This window comes from Oryzias latipes, chromosome 5 (assembly GCF_053564925.1).
Source record: "Oryzias latipes strain Hd-rR chromosome 5, Olatipes_Hd-rR_3.1".
In the NCBI taxonomy this organism is placed as follows: domain Eukaryota; kingdom Metazoa; phylum Chordata; class Actinopteri; order Beloniformes; family Adrianichthyidae; genus Oryzias; species Oryzias latipes.
Genome location: NC_136241.1, coordinates 18,053,451 through 18,070,309, shown reverse-complemented (window position 1 = coordinate 18,070,309; position 16,859 = coordinate 18,053,451). Strand labels below are relative to the sequence as shown.

Sequence of the window (16,859 nt, the reverse complement as noted above, 5' to 3'; positions counted from 1 at the left end):
CACATGATTAACATACAGAATTAATTTAGATGATTTGGCCTTTATTTGTATTTTTTTTAAGTTGCTCAAATTATTTATCCATTCTTGCTGTAAACATCTAATCTGCCTGTATCATTTCCCAGACATAGATGTTTTTGTTCCTCCTCTAAGAACCCACTGGCTCTGTTGTTTTTCCTGCTGATAATGTCCCCTGCAGCTCTTTGCTTGTCACTGACCATTGTGCTGGACACAGCTTCCTGTCAGTGTTCAGCACAAAAGCACAAGCCTCGTTTTTTATGTTGCATTCCTCTGAAACATTAGTGAAATATGTTCAGTAAAGGATTTTAATTTCCTTTCATTCCCCTTTTGCAGATTTCTCAAAGTCACTGCAAGTTCCTCGACCAAAGGTTCGTAGTCATCTCACTATCAAGGTGCAGTCCAAGCTGATGCCAAAGCCTTGCGCCTCTGTCCATGGCCCCAAACCTCCTGTTGCCCCCAAACCCTGGTATCATCCACAGGAAACCCCCTGCCCTCAACATGGCATCAGTAATGGAGAGCTGACTCACACTGAAGGGGACCCTGATGAGACCCATGAAATGGCTAAGGAGAATCGTAACAGTGAGGAGAAAAAAGAGGCACAGGATGAGCTTTATGACACAAGTGCAGGAGGGATTGACAATGAGGACACCAAAGAGCAAGAAACTGAAGTGGGAAGTCTAAAAGAAGCAGGAATATTGGATAATGATGGTGATGCTGACAGCATAAGTTCAAGCAACACAGTCAAAGCTGATGATTTGATCAACACTGCAGAGGAGGAAAACACTGACAGTGAGTTTATTCAGTCTGAAGATATTGCTGACGTTGATAGAGAGACTTCTTCTCAGCCTTCCCTTTCTCTTGTCACCTCAGAGGATGAAGCAGGACAAGATGAGGAGGAGAATGGTCACACTGTTAAAACTAATGTTTGTTCAGGTCCTCTTGAAAAATATGACGGATATGTAAATGCGCTTAAACTTGATCAGACGCATTCATTCAGCTATGGGTGTGAAAACAGTGAAAAGGCCTGCGAGAACTGTCTGCCTTCTGGCTCTGTAACAAATGAGAACGAGCTGGAAGCTGAAGGATTCGCATTTGGATTCAACGTGCTCCCAACTCTCACAGAGGAGTATCCCTACGATTTAATTGGGCTCACCGATGATGCCAGTGATACGTGCGAGTCATGTGACCCAACTGAAACAGGAGAAACAGAGGTCTGGCAACCAGAAAGAGCCACAAAGGATGTCTCCGGTTGTTTTCGATTCACTTCTAGCACAGAGGACGTGTTTGGGCCTTATTCTGTTATAGAAGCTCTTCCAGGAAACACAAGTGGGACTGTAGACCCTGAGTGGAATCCAGATGTGGATGATAATATTCCAAGCGCAGATGAAGTGCAAATACAAGGTGCTTCTTGCCAGGAACCTTTCTACATATCATCAGATGACGTGGACAAGCTAGAAGAAAAGCAAGCTCTCTTAGAACTCCAATGCATTAAAGAAGGAACCGAGCTGATAGAAAAAGCAAAAGACACTGACTCAGTGGATGAGTATGCAGACATAGACAACACGCTCTGTCCAACAGAGGATCATTTGGAGCAGTCTGGATGTGTCTCATCTGAGGATTATGTTGAGATAGGCGATGAAGACGAGGAGGAGAAAGTGGAAAAAAAACACATCAAAGCAAAAAGTGCTAAAGAAAGGACTGCGAAACGAGAGCAGGCTTTCCAGAGAAAAAGCTGCCAGCCTCGCCTCAGGTTGTGCAACATCACCGTGCCTGCAGATTTGGACCTGGGCCGCACCCCAGAGCTCACCAACAGGGTGGTGTTTGCCCACACCACAGAGGCCTTCGAGGAAGACATCGAAGAACTGGACTGCCATATTGTGCCTTACTATGAAGACACGGACTCAGACAGTGAGGAGCACATTTACGAAGAGGCAAGGTTTGAATCTGATGGGGAGAACCCTGATCCAAAGGCTGCTGTCACAAGATCACGATCTTATTCTGGGAAACTGCCTAGTAATGTCCCTGAAACTGTACCAGAGGAAACAGTGACAGAATATCCAACTCATGACTACTACACCGTAGCTTTGGATAAGACCAGGGACCCCGTCAATCCTTCAGAACAGCTACGAGTCAACGGTGCAAATATTCTGTCACAGACTGAACTCAAGGATGAGATCAGGATAAAAAGGAAGAATGAAAACCTTTCTCTTCCATGTGTCATAACATCTTCAGGAAGCTTTTCTCACCGTGTTCAACAGTCATCCAGTGGGATCTCCACACCAACCTCTATGGTGGACATACCTCCACCTTTTGACTTTGTATACATCACTAAAAGGCCAGTGACCAAGAGCTCACCGTCACTCCTGATCCAACATGAATCCAACGAATTACCTAAGAAAAAAAAGACTTCTTTCAAGCATTTTTTTGCACTCAAGTTCAGGAAGAAGACAGATTCAAAAGGTTTCAATGATGGAAGTGTTCGTTCCTCACGTTCTTCCTCAGCATCCAGCCACCATGGGCCTGCAAGAGTCATTGAGCTTGATAATACGAGCAGTGGCAGCTCTCCCCAGCCTGGATCCCACATAACCAAAGTCAAGCAGCCTCACTCTGACTTGCCACCCTCCTTCCTGCTCTACAAAGACCAGAGGAGGAAAGGGGACCCCAAATCTTATGGAAGGGATGTCTCCAGAGTGAAGTCTTTCAAAGAGGACCCTCGGCGCTCCATCATGCCGCTGCCTTTGAACAAACCTCGCTCCATCTCCTTCCCAAGTGCAGATACTTCCGACTATGAAAACATTCCAGCCTTGAGCTCGGACTATGAGAACATCCAGATTCCAAGACCAGTCAGATCCCACACCGTCACAGAGTTTTTTGAGAATCCGAGCCGCACAACTACTACCTACAATGAGAACGATGGTTATGTGGATATGAACAGTTTTCCCGGAATTGACAGGAAGCCTGAGACATCAAAAGCAGATTCTGAAAGGTAAGCATATTATTTTATTTTAAGAAACACATTTCTATTTTCACATTTTTACTGTAATAAACCAGCTTACAAAATGCTCACACCTGAGGGTTTATGTCTAGCTGCAGGATTTCTCAGTTTTCTTTCATGCTTTTCAAAAGAAAAATAAATTGTGTGATTCAAAGCTTATCTCTGGAAGGGTCTGAGGGTCATTTGAGAGCAAACGAACCAAAAGCAAATCCCTTTTTGGTTTACTAAGCATGATCTTGAATCTAAAATCCATTCTTCCAGCCTCCTCGAGAATGCTGCATGTAGATGGTTCAGTCATGTGAACAGACAGTATGTGCAAGCCTCATTTCTTCAGGGCCATATTTTACTAGAAAGGACAACCAGCAAAAACATAAGATGAAACACACTATTTAGTGAAACTGTGCTACAAGATAAAAAGATAAAAAAATTGGAAGTTAAGGGATTCTTCACAAAAGTTGTGCTGTTCTAGGATATGATCTCTGCTAAAACCGGGTCCTTTTGTAGTTGATCAAAAAGATTCAGATATTTCCCACAGTAAGCAGTTGTAATATTACTCATTCGAGCCACTGGGAGCAACACATCCATTAAAAAGTTCAATCTACACCCTTGTGTAGATGACTGATGTTTTCACACTTTATCTGAGCTGAGCCTGTATCACCTGGCTGAGTACAATCGGGTCTTGCTCTTGTTGGAAGTGATCCTGTGTGAGAAACGAGCAGCCTGTTGTGTCAGGCATCATTGGCTTTGGGAAGCCAGGTAATGCTGGTGGGAGAGCTTACTCTTGCTTTTCATTGAGTGAGTTTCGAGGTCACATGTGGCGCTGCCGCCTCATATATATGTCTGAGGGGATGGAACAGGTAATGGCAATGAGGATGCAGGGAATGCAGCTTCTCCACATTCCAGAAAGTGGTTCAGAATTCAATTAAAAGTGAGAAAAGAGGGGGTTGTGGGGGAAGGGGGACAGTTCACACATTGACATAGAGGAGGATAAAAGAAAATGTGAGAGCACCCGAGGATGGAAGTGTTAATAGAAATCTGTGGATCAACTATAAATAAAGCTTGGGATAATTGGGGAAAATTGGTAGGTTGCATTTATGAAGAGAATGAAGAAAGTGAGAGGGATTCGGGTGTAATTGCTCCTCTTTACCTGACTCTTCAGCTTAATGCTTTTATTGAAGTTGTTCTCTCCTGAGTTCCTCTGTTTTACTGAACTGTAAAGGGACTACAGGATTTATAGTTGAGCATGACAAAGGGAGGACATCACTCTACCCGCTGCCACAGTCTTTCTCCCAGTCTTAATAAAGCAGATGTGTTTGATGACCTCTGTGCCTCCAAGTGGACAGGGAATTATTGTGAAACATGCAAGATAGTGTTGGGACACTACTGTAGTTTAATTTAGCTAGCTTCATTTGTGAGTCATGCACATAATATTATCAGTTCATACATTGATTTAATAATCTCTGTGATTCCTCTTAGGTTTTTAAAAGCAGAATTTTGTTTTATCCAATGGTCATTCACGAAAAAAAAATAAAACATCAGCTGAGAGCCTCGGCGATGTTATGATTTCAGCGCATTACATGTAAAGGTTTTTCATCATACTGGTTCTTCAGCTGTTGGTTGAGGAATCTCATCACTAACGTTGCTCTGCTTTCAGGTGTGCACAAAATAATAAAGTCCCATGTCGTCACTTAAGTACTTTTCTGCCTTTGCGAGGCATTGCAGTCTTTTTCAAATCTATACACCACCACAGTCCTGTGCTGTCTGATGACCGGTGATTTATTGAGAACACATTCACCACAGTAAAGACTGCAGAACCGCTGAAGTAGATTTTTGTGGTGAAGAAAATGACTGAACGGCCCTAAAGATGTGCAAACAAGAAGACTATGCCTCACGTCCTGGGCATGCATTTTAAGGAGAACTCACAAAGCTGCTTTCCCACAAGCTTGCCCTGTTTCCTCCTCTGTGATTTATGTTTACCAGCATTCAAATGCTGCACTAACACCAACATTTACATTAAGCAAAGGACATGTTCATTAACAACCTGCCATTTTGTGTAATGAATAAACAAAAGGCACACTAATGATTCATCCCAACTCAAGGGGCTTTTTTGTGCTTCATATGCATATGTGCAGGCTTAAGTTAAAAATGACTTTTTTATATTTTTTTGCTGAGAAAAAAACTTTGCTGACTTACCCATAATACAGCAGGAAGTTCAAGATTTAGGATTTTTGTTGTGTCTTTTTGCCAGCTTCTAGCTGCTCCAATTATAACAGATTTACTACAGTGATGCAAATACTTATCCTCAGTGGAAAACTGTTGGACTTTGACAAGTTCCTTTAGTACTTATCAAGCCTCTTCAGATGCAAGATTAAGCTTTGACACTTTCTCGCCTTCTGTTTTTTGTTGTAGTTAGAAGTGATGAGGGAACCCTTGCAAGTACATTGTTGTACTGGGCGGTGTATATGGCACAGAGGTGGTGGATAGGGTGTGTCTCTGGCTCGCCAGGCCTGGTCTGGTGCCAGTTACTTTGAGGTTGTTGCCAGGTCATCCCAAGGAGAAAGCATCCAGCCCATGAGCCCTTCTCCAGCTTGTTTGCAGGAAATGCAGGATGAGGGCATAACCCTGGTTGGAGGTTTAGGGTTTTAGAAAATGAGACAACAACAAAAAGTAAAGTGTACCTTAAGAAACCCAATGAGACGTGGTCCAGCAATAGCTGCCATAGTTGCTGCCTTTGTTATGCAGGTTTACCAGTAATGACTGCTGTCAGACATAAATGGTGTTTGCTGTGTCAGGCTACAGATACTCTCCATAAGCAATCATCTGATCCGTGATAAATAGACTGCAAAGCAAACAGCTGACAGTAATTTTCTGCAAAACCATAAAGCTTCTTGCAAAAATTTGATTTTTTTAATCAAGTTTAATAAAAATCTTGTTTTGGGAGTTTTTTTACATGTTCTTGAGGTTTTTTCTAATAATGGAGAATAAATCATGAGAAAATTAAGCTTTTATTTCTGAGTATTTGTTGACATCATTGTGAATCAGAAGCAAACAAAAAAATTCTGTTGGAAAAAGATTGTAAGAATGACGTATGACCTACAACAGGAAGTCTCAAGCTCCATTCTGATCCATCCACTTGCAGACAAATAGATCCATGTACATCTTCCAATTTTGCCCACCATTTTGTTGCACCAGTAATCTTTGATTGGGTTGTGAGGGGCTGTAAGCTAGATGGAGAGAATGTTAACAGATAGATGACGGGATGTAAGGGTAGGCTTACTCTGCGCCAACAGTTCCACCCACAACTCAGAGGTGATATTTTGATGAACTGCTGCTGCTCTGCAGAAACTATGTCCTTGAAAATTACTGTTTTTGTTGTTGTTATTTGTTTGGGTAAAAACTGCATAATTAGAATTAAAAGACCACTGGGAACACGTTTACAATAAATCAAAAGATGGAGTGGATCTTTAAAACATATAGAGTGGCTATTTTGGTTAAAAATTGTGATGACTATAATGTGCAGGATTACTGAGTTGCTGTCCTCACTCAATTCAGTGCTGGACAGCAGTGTTTCTTCATGTTGATGGAACATGTTTTTAGAAGAGACACCAAACAACATCAACAACAACAATAACAGAAGTTGCACAAAAATGTTGGTGAATAAACTATTGAAGCTTCTAGCACATCCATCGACTAATTTTGTATGTACAACATTCTTTTTTAAAATTTTTTTATAAGGTCTCCATTTCGATTCAAGTAAAACATCTACGCTAAAATGTATCCAGGAAAAATGCTGCAAACGTCTTTTAAAAACTATTTTGTATGAATTTATATTCCAGAATTACTTAAAACCCTAGAAAACCCTATTAACAGACATGCCAGACGTTTTAAGGATGTTTTTTATGAAATTAAAAGGGGTTAAATCAACTTGCAAATATAGCTCTGAACTCCAAGAATCAGAAAACAGAATTCCTTGTGCCATTTTCTGTTTTTCAAAATATAAATGAAGTGCTAAAAGTGTACATAAACCACTTATGAAGAAGTGTTTTTCCTTTTAGTGTTAGTAAAAATTTTAAAGCATCATTTACCATGAAGTTCTTTAGTGTGCCCACAAAGTTTTCTCCTGCATACTGCATCCGCACAGGGGTTTTAAAGCTGAAGCTTCACACACATGACAGACTACAGCCATATAATTATGAAGCAAGGAGGCAACAGAAGGACTAATACAGTATATATATAATTAAAGTATAGGGAAGGGAAATGCATGAGACATAAGGGAGAAATGAAATTGTGGGGTGAAAAGAATCAATAAAGAACTGAGCAAGCAGAACCACATTATGCCATGGTTTCCATCTAAAACTGTACCACTACTACTGATGTATGGCATCAGATAAAACAATGGATTTAAAAACTGAAAACTGAATTCATCTGATGCTGATTTCTTGCATTTTCAACCACTGATCCCAGTTAAACTTAATTCATTTGAATTGAATTAAGTTGCATTTTGGTAAATGTATTATTTTGAGATTCCTTTAAATTAATCAGTAAAAACATTTAAAAGAAATTATATAAATAAAAAATGCCAGTAAAGTGCAATAGTTATGCATAGATGGGGAAAGGAAAGCTTAGCGAGGAAAAGTGCAGCATTCATTACAAGTCTGGAACCAAAAATGAGGACTTATTCCAGTTTTACTTAGTTTCCAGTGTTAATTGTGGTTGCATAGTAAAACGTGTTAGGACTCACTAAGGTTATTTATTATTTAAAAATAAAAATGATATTTCTATATAGTACATGTTTATAGATAAAATTAAAAAGTGCATCTTCAAAACAGTTTTAAAGGTTGAAAGTGTTGTTTGGAAAAGGCAACTTTTAACATTAAAGATCCAGAATAAAAGGTTATTTATTTATTTTTTTACAAATGTAAACTCTAAGCTGGTTCAATCACAGGCTATGCAACAATGTACTTAATACTCCATTTAAATTGTTTCCAAGTATAGAGGCTGCACAACAGCCACAGGCTACAAATAATTATCCTCAGTAAAGGCAGCAAACAATTCAATACTGCCTCAAGAGCCTTAATCCGCCATTAGTGTCTCAACTTCTATAGTTAGCAAGCTAATGAACCCATTAGTTTCTCCTATTTTCTAATTTAGTTCTATTTCAAGTTGGGAAAGGCCTGAACTTACATTTATTTTAATACCTGGTGTTTAGCTCCATTGCATTACATTGTACAAGCATCATCAAATTCACCCATGGGTGACAACATACCTCAGTCTTATGCTAGAGAGTCATTCTGTCCTTCAATCTGACACAGTAGATTTAGGTTTGCATTGGAGCTGAACGCCAGTGGGTTGCTGTGATAACATGGTTTTATAGTCCGGGAAAATGTTGCCTTCAGATCAAACAACTTGAAGAAGTTCATGTTGAAGATTTAAGTGCTTTTTTTCCCCATCTTTTTTTATATGTAATAGTGGTTGTGGTATTACATGATAAAAGGTAGGTGAAACTCTTCAGCAGAGATTGTACTCCGGTTTTAGGATTGATTGTTTGGCAAATCAGAGCTGAAGAATTAGTTAAGAGAAGAACTATTCCTCCAGGTCTCCTCTCAAATGAGGCCAGACTAACCTGTCTGCGCTGAGGTCAGTTGTGAGTAATGGGGTACGGGTGCTTCCACCAGCCCACCCGAAGAGGCCAAGATGTGTCAGTGGATGTGTGTGAGAGAGAGAAAGAGGCAGAGAGAGCTAGAACCAAAAAGGGAACCTGAAGTATAGGCAATTCTCAGCAGAAATTTAGTCCAGTCGAGAACTCAGTTAACCTTTAGTGCACTACAGTGTTTTATTCTTTGAGCATACAAAGGACTGGGGAAATTTTTATGTCATAGATTTTGAGGAGTGTGCTTTCATCATCAATTTTCACACAGATTCAAATAATTAACCTTTTTCCATATAGAAATATGTACATTTTTGGTAATTTAAATATGGCACGTCAATATACTTCATTTTGTTTAAAGGGTGTTCCTTGTAACTCTACATTCTGTTTTTGTTGTTTTTTGTTGCGGGTGCAATGTTGTGTTTCTCTATTAGTCTTAGATCATTTTATTAGTGTATGTAACATTAAATTATCTTTACTGATCCAATGACAGGAGATAGGAAAGTATGAAAGAAACATGCAAATAGATCTGCATTAAGATGTAGAAAGTTTCCAGTATTTTAAAGAATGACAGAAGTCTTTTATTTTGACATTAAAAGAATTCATACAAAAATTGATTTCATCATCACTGAAGAAAGAGGTAACCTAAAATAAGAAATAACAACAAGAAAATCACTAGAAAGTGTTGAAATTATTGATCGTGTAGGAAGTCATTTATACTTAACAAGAATCCTTATAATGAGATGTCAAAATGTAAAAACAAAGAGTTACACACAAGCATTTAAAACTGGGAAAAGATAATTAAATACTAAAATAAATAAAACAGGGTAAAGGAACGTTAAGCCCAATAATACGCATTTTTTACTAGTTCTAGTGAAATAATTTATATTTTTGAAAGTTATAATGAACAAAATTGCTGTTGTTTTTTATTACACTGACAAGAAACTAGTGCAAAAGGTGTAAATGAGAAATTTTATAACAAAATATGAACAAAATGATATTACAATCTTAGTGGAAGTTGGCTCTTCTGAATAAATCTTCTCAAATCTGAAACTAGCACATATTCTTAGGACATAAATCCAAATTTTTGTTTCAAATAATAACAATAAATGCCAGTCTAATTTGTGAATATTTATCAAACTTTAAAAATAGCATCCATAAAATTAAACCAAAAATTTCAGTGCCATTTTCGTTTTTTTGTCGTAAATCAGTTTCTCTGTTGCCAAGAGTATGGAGCAAAAGGATTTTGACTCATTTTTTATATAAGAACCTCATGTCTAGATCCTAGCTCTTAGTGAGACAAAACATTTTCGACTGTGCTGATTTTGAGAAAAGCTTGAAAAGGTGCAAAGCAACTTAAACCCTTGTGAGAATTTCTTGAATGTTATAAAACACAATGTTTTGAAAAGTTGTAAGTCTCAAATAGTTTGCAGTGTTTAAATTGTTCTACATTTCATGACTTTCCCAAACACTCTATTGGCTTTTTGTTTACACTCTTAAATAAACCAGCTTAAAATCAATCATATCTTGATGGACTGTTTCCGTATATTAAAGTGTTTAGCATCAGATTTGATGCAACAACAACAAAAAGTGATATAGTCTATATAAAAGGGATTAAAATACAAAAACCTGGAAACTGTCAACAAAGCAAACATATTTGGTATATTTTTGGTATCATTACCCTACCAACGTTTGACTTTTAAGAACTCATTATTTAACAAACGCAGACTTCACTGTTTAGTTGCTGAGCATTTTCTACCATTCAGATGACATGAAATCTTGAGGTGAAACTTTCAACACATTTATCTCCATGTCATGCTGACACTTTTGCCATCAAAGTGTCTACCTTGTATTACTATTGCAGTATTGTATTAGCTATACAATATTTATCAATATAACCTAATTCGTCTCAAAGGGTCAAAGCACAATATTAGTCATTAGTGCAACTTGCGTTTGAGGGTATTAGCTGGGAAATGACCCACAGCCCGTCCAGCTCGAGTGTGACAGCAAATGAAAGGATTACCTTTGCGTCAGCACAACTGTTCCATCTCTGCAGAAGCAAATCAGGAAGGGATTACTGTGAATCCTTGGAGGGTTCCTTGTATGACCAAAATGCTTAGAGACACACACAGGAAAAACAAAACATCAATTTACAGGGGACTCTGAGTTTTGCTCTTTGTTGTCAGAGTGTCCTTAGAGAATTAAGTGGATTTATACTATAGAATGCACTGATGAGTATTTGTGTCCCTCATGACATCATCATTATTATTATATTAAGTTATGTTATTTACTTTTAAAGCACTGTTATGTTTATTTGGAAGGAAAAGGAAGGAAGACACAGAATGGAGAAAAATTGTATGTACTGTTTAACCAAAACTATTTGTGCAGTTTATATGTCAGAGATCAGAGAGGGAATGAATGCTACTCAAAGCAATAAAGCCTCACAGCTTCACTTCTAGTGTTATTTATTGCTTTTTCCTCACTTGACAGTGCCTACACTGAGCCTTTTCCAATGAACCCTGTCCCTGCTGGACTGTCTGTGGAGGACGACCACGGGCGTACCTCGGAGGAGGAGGATGGGGTCTTGGAACAAAGTTATGACAGACAAGTGAGTGAAATGGCACACAAGCAAACATAAGGTGGCTGATGCAGTTCCATAAGCTGAGTGTTTGTTTTGAATTCTGAGACCTGAACAGACCCCAGAAGTACTAAAAAAAAGTGAACCAAACTGACAAAACGCCTCAAATTTACGTTATAAAAACTGAAATAACTTACAAGAGAGACTGTGATTTCTTTATACATACATCCATCCATCCATTTTTTTCAAGCCACTTAATCCTGTCCGGGGACATGGGGATGCTGGAGCCTATCCCAGCCACTGTAGTTCAAAGACAGAGTACACCCTGGATGGCTTGGCAGTCCATCACAGGGTTTCTATTTAAGATTATAAAATGGTTCTATCTTGCAGAGAAACTGTTTTCAGATCAACTAACATGTGGAAGAAAATTCAGAACAAAGGGGTCGGAGAAAGGCTAGCTTTATTTTTAACAATTTGACCGCAGTGTATAGGGTCTTCGACTTGGCAAATACGCAGTGACGCACCTTCGCAGCCTACCTCAGAGAACCTTCCCTGAGACCAAAGGGGCTTGACGCATATTTGCATCAAAGGGTGTCATCGGTATTAATATACCAGGTTGCAAAAAGGAGCCATTTCCTGTTTACTCCCATGCAATTTGTCATGGATTGGGTTTCTTGGTATTAGTTTTTGCTTCCGTTATGTCACTGTCATAATTTGAGTTCTGTTTCCTGCTTTATTTTGAAGGTTTCCTGCATGTCATGTTTTTGAGTTTTACTTCCCTGGTTCCAATCTCTGCTGTCTGTATCTTGTCTCTGCATTCCTCTTGTGCTGGTCCATTTCTCTTCCCTAGCTTTCATGTCCATGTCCATCTTCTGCCCTGTTTACCTGGTTAGCCCACAGTGAGTTTTTGTTTTGTTTCCCTGCTTAGCAGCAGCTTTTGTTTGAGAATTAACCCCTTGCTCTGGAACCGTGTGCCTCCCGTCTCTGGATTTTGGGTCCTTCATGCTCACCAGCCCCCCCCCCCCATGACAGAATTTTCTATTTTTTTTTCTTTATCTACATTTCTATTTTGACCATCATAAGGTGTTTTTGACTGGCAGGTGTCCCTCCCATAAAATTGGTTTATGGGAGTTGGAACCATTAAATGGCTCCCAAGTAGTAGTTGAGACTGTAGCTCACAGGAAATGGGTAAAAGAAGGATGCCCAAACCCCTCCCAGTGTCAGGTGTGTGATAACTGCTAAGAGTTTTACACACTGAAAAAAGTCACTCTTCAAAAGGCACGTGTGTCTAATTGGTCAATTGGCTCTCATGTTTTGAGACCCAGTGATTAGCCTCTAAATCACTTGGCAGCTGCACACACAGTATGTCATAAATAATGCATTTGAATGTAGAATAGTCCAGTTTGAGGTGCATGCAAGTCTGTTCTGCACTGTAATGAAATAATCTGTCTTTTTTTGACAGCGCAAAATTTGAAGAAAATTCCATTAGTGTTTTTGTCAGTCTCTTTAGCTGCTGTGAAGCATTTGCTATTAATGGGGGAGTGGAGTGAGTGCCCACAGAGAGGCTTTAAACATTAAGTGTGTGTATTCATCTCCAAATGTTCTCCCCTCCGTCCAACAGATTGATGGCCGATCTCGAGCGTTCTACATTGCCAAGGAACTCGTGGACAGCGAGAGGCTGTGAGTCGCTGCTGATGCAGTTTTTCCCATGCGAGTTTTGTTCTCCTTCACGCCAACACTGACACCATTCAGCGTCACCGTTCAAACGTGTTTATGATACTCGCACCTCAGTGCAGCTGTGTCTTCCAGCTGTATATTTCCTGCTTCGATGCCAATTCATCAAGCGGCAGGCAGAACCCCTGACAGCCAATTACCCAGGTGTCCTGCTGCACGTGCAGTCATGTAGGTGTCCTAGCAGCCATCATTTGAATAATTGAATTGGCGTACAGCTGCAATCATAAATGATAAAAACCTCAATTCAAATATAATTTACAAACGTTTTATTGCTTTGTCAAAAAAAGTAACAGAAAATGTTAGTTGAATTAGCTCAACAAAACTAATAGTGTTCTCAAAATGAAAGCACAAAGAGGCACATTTATTGTGTTACATGACAAACGTCCGTGGTACTTCACACAGCCGACACTACATAGCTGTCCTCAAACTCAGCAGCTTTTGACAGCATTCTCACTAATCTCACCTCATTATTTATAATAGTTGTGTTGCATTTTTAGATTTTGTTTGCATGTTTGAAGGTGCAATGTAGCCTCAGAAAAACTAAGGTTTTTAACCGAACTATTTCTACAATATGAAATGAAACAACAGTCTCACCTTAGCATCCATTAGATAGTCCCACAATATATAGTTTTTTATAGAAGTTAAGGAATAGGGGTGAAATTTGGGCAAAGCCAATGAACAGTGTTTCAGTGCGCAAATATGAGATCAGCTTTCTAAAGTCTAAACAAAGACATTTTGATATTAGTATAAAAAAATAAAACAAGAAGGGAGCACAACAAAAGCATTACGTCAACTAAAATGCACAAAAAGCTTTCATCCAAATGAAAGAACCATTTGGCCAACAGGAGGACCCTTAACCTTTCATTCTGTGTTGGATCACTCAGCCCATCTTAGAAACAAATATGAGGCCAATGTAGAAGTACAGATGGCGTATATCATGTTAACTTATTTATTCAATAACAGAAAACCTTGTCGCACAATCTATCTTTTATGTTGTGCAAGAAATTTCAGATCATCTGTCTCAATCTCTTTTCCCCCAAACCAGTGCTAGAATTTCATCCTCTTTAGGCCCAGGTTGCTGTGCAGGAAATCGTGTGTACACATGTCATTCAAACATGTAGCTCCATGTTGCTACATTTGTGTGTTAACCATAAACGTGATCAATATTTGTACAAACTGTTGAAGATTCATTCATATTTGCCAACAAACCTAAACAGACCCTGAGGCTTTATTGTGTTTTATCATATTTTGCATCCATTGTAACTCTCTTCTTGTTTCTGCAGACATGTCAGTGCTCTCAAGCACATCCAGGAGGTAAGGAAACTTAATCTTTAGCTTTTTTAACTGTCTTGAGAACCCACTGATAGTATCATATTCTGTGTCTGCTCCCTTGTGTCTGTCCCCGTCTTGTCCTCTTTCCCCTGTGCAGCATTTGTTGCAGGTTTATCAGTGTTGTTTCAGCCAACATCTACTTCCTGGCCTTGACAAAGTTGTCATGTTGTACTATGGTGTGGTCAGTTGTAAGATGGCACATTGTGCCAGCACCATGTGCTGTCCTTGTGTAATTGCTGATCTTATGCAAAATGTGTTTTCATTCTCTCAATTTGGACCAGTAATGTTGAATGCACAGTAAGAGCTCATGAAAGCAGACTGTGAATGACTGAGAATTTCCCCTTTGTTAGGGTAACAGTATAGTTCATGTAAGGCTGTGTAGAAGTTCTACTCTCATCAAAACCACACCACTGCAGAGACACAAAGACAGAAGTGTACAGAATAAAATGACCTTCAAATTGCAGATTGCAACAGTTAAAACAATTCTAACCTTTGTTTTTGTTTTCTTTTCAATCCAGAATAGGCAGTGAATTTCAGGCATGGTGTGGCTATTAAAGTGATGGCTGTCAGAACTGGTCTGTGTTGTCAAAGAAGCCCATCAGTCAGCCTGTACCTTCTAACCTTGAATATATATATATATTTATATATATATATATATAACCTGAATTCCTCCATGCCCCCACCCCAACAAACATGATTTATGAAAACTAACTGTGAGTGCAAAGCTGCTTTTTAGTTCATTCCTAAACATCCATTAATGTAATTATCCTCATAATGAAAAATAACATTTGTAGTCTCATCATAAATTTAATTATCGTAATTAACGCACCACAGCTTTAAGGGTAGTGTTCACTGTGGTTTTATTGGCATTAAATATGCGAAATATATTTTCGCATAAATCACCATCATATGAAAAATGACATTTTAAATGATAATGAATAACCTTGCTTTGCAGCGATCTTCAGTGAACCTGCATAATTGAGTCTTTTTGTCACTTGTTAAAGGTGACACTGAACATTTTTTTTTCATCTCGCTGCTGCATAATGCATAGGGCTCTTACTATTCCTCATACTTTAAACTGTGATCCTTTGACATGCTGGCTGCTTTTTGAATGCAGCCTGATGTCATAATGAAAGTGAGTAATTCAGCTGGGAAACACTGTGGCAGCACAGCGTGTATACACATACACACACACAAACACACACACTGTCTGGGAAAAAAACAAGGAGCAGGGCGAAGTGTGAGGCACACATGAGCTATTGTTCCATTGTTTGATAAGGAATAACAAGAATACAAAGAATTTCCAGACTCTGTCTCCAAAGAGGAAGGGGGGGCTGTCCTCCTTTTCTGAATGACTTTCCCCATAAGACCTCACACGGTCGAGACGTTTTTGCTTCTAACTTGTTCTGTTGAGCACAACTTCCTCCCTAATCAAGTGCTTAATGTTGGCCTTTGACTTGCTGTAACTGGAGAAATATTAGGAGACCATAAAGTTCCTATCTTAAATGCTGTAACGTGGGACTCAGCGGTTGTTGTTCTTTGTAGCAGCAGTTGCAATGAAAGACCTCAACCCAGAGCTGATGTAGATGTCTCCATCTTGGGATACCCATATTTTATCTGGAACCCCCTAAAATATACGTATGTTTCAGACAGAATACATGTCTCTAAGAAAGAGATGTCATTTAGTTGCATCTCGGCTCACAGAAAACATTGGATGTTGCTGTCTCCCTAATTTACTTAGAGCCTAATAGCCAATTAAATAAATTACCTCTCCTTCAAGACCCAATCTAAAAAAATTGTATTTTTGGTGGTTTTAACATGTTCTGTTAGCATTTTTCTGGTGATAGAGGACATGTTTAAAGAAAATTAAGATTATAATTGCATTTCTAAATATTTATTTTTTCAAATTGTTGTGAATCAGGTGCAGATGAAAAAATGCTTTTGGAAAAAGCTTGTAGTTGTTAAATTAAACCTACAGTCGGCGTGCCACAAGCTCCTGGCTCTGCTCTATTCCAATGCATCCACTTGCAGACTAATAGTCACGTACGTCTTCATTTTACTCATCTGAGTTGGCATCTCACTCCAAACTGTACAGCTTGATAGTAACTTTTCGTTTCAATAGCATTAGTCTAGAACATTGCAGCTATTAATAAATATTGCCTACTTTTATTTTTAAAGATGTAAAGTTGACTTTGTGTTTGTAAAATATCTTTTTTTATTCCTGAAGAAGGAGAAACAAGGGTTTGTAAGAGAAACGGCATAGTGTCATTGAGAAAGGTCATTATGCAGCAACACCTGGTGTGCAGCTCTTTCTTTCCTGAAAGCCTGGAGAGAGCCAAAAGTTCTGAAATGATACAAGGGGAGGGGAACAGGAAGGATGTTTAGGAGGATCTGACCTTCCTTCCAGTTTTTCTCTTCGGTGCTCATTCCACCGTGCCTTTCATTTCTCCTGTCCTCCCACCCTCCCTCACTTCCATCCTCACTGCTTCCTTTATTCCTTGTTCAGCCTTTCTGCCCCATACCTTTGTTTTCCTTAAAAACAATTCACACAAACT

General features: G+C 39.0%; 1 protein-coding gene across 3 annotated transcripts in view; it reads left to right on the top strand.

Moving 5' to 3' along the window:
- fgd5a (FYVE, RhoGEF and PH domain containing 5a) overlaps window positions 1-16,859 on the top strand; it is a 34,854-nt gene that overhangs the window by 1,560 nt on the left and 16,435 nt on the right. For all 3 annotated transcript variants that reach the window (XM_011475058.4, XM_004068959.5, XM_078947325.1), the window contains exons 2-5: window positions 352-3,004; window positions 11,151-11,268; window positions 12,860-12,918; window positions 14,256-14,286. In XM_011475058.4, the coding sequence (XP_011473360.2) occupies window positions 352-3,004; window positions 11,151-11,268; window positions 12,860-12,918; window positions 14,256-14,286 (2,861 nt within the window). The remainder of the gene's footprint in view (window positions 1-351; window positions 3,005-11,150; window positions 11,269-12,859; window positions 12,919-14,255; window positions 14,287-16,859) is intronic.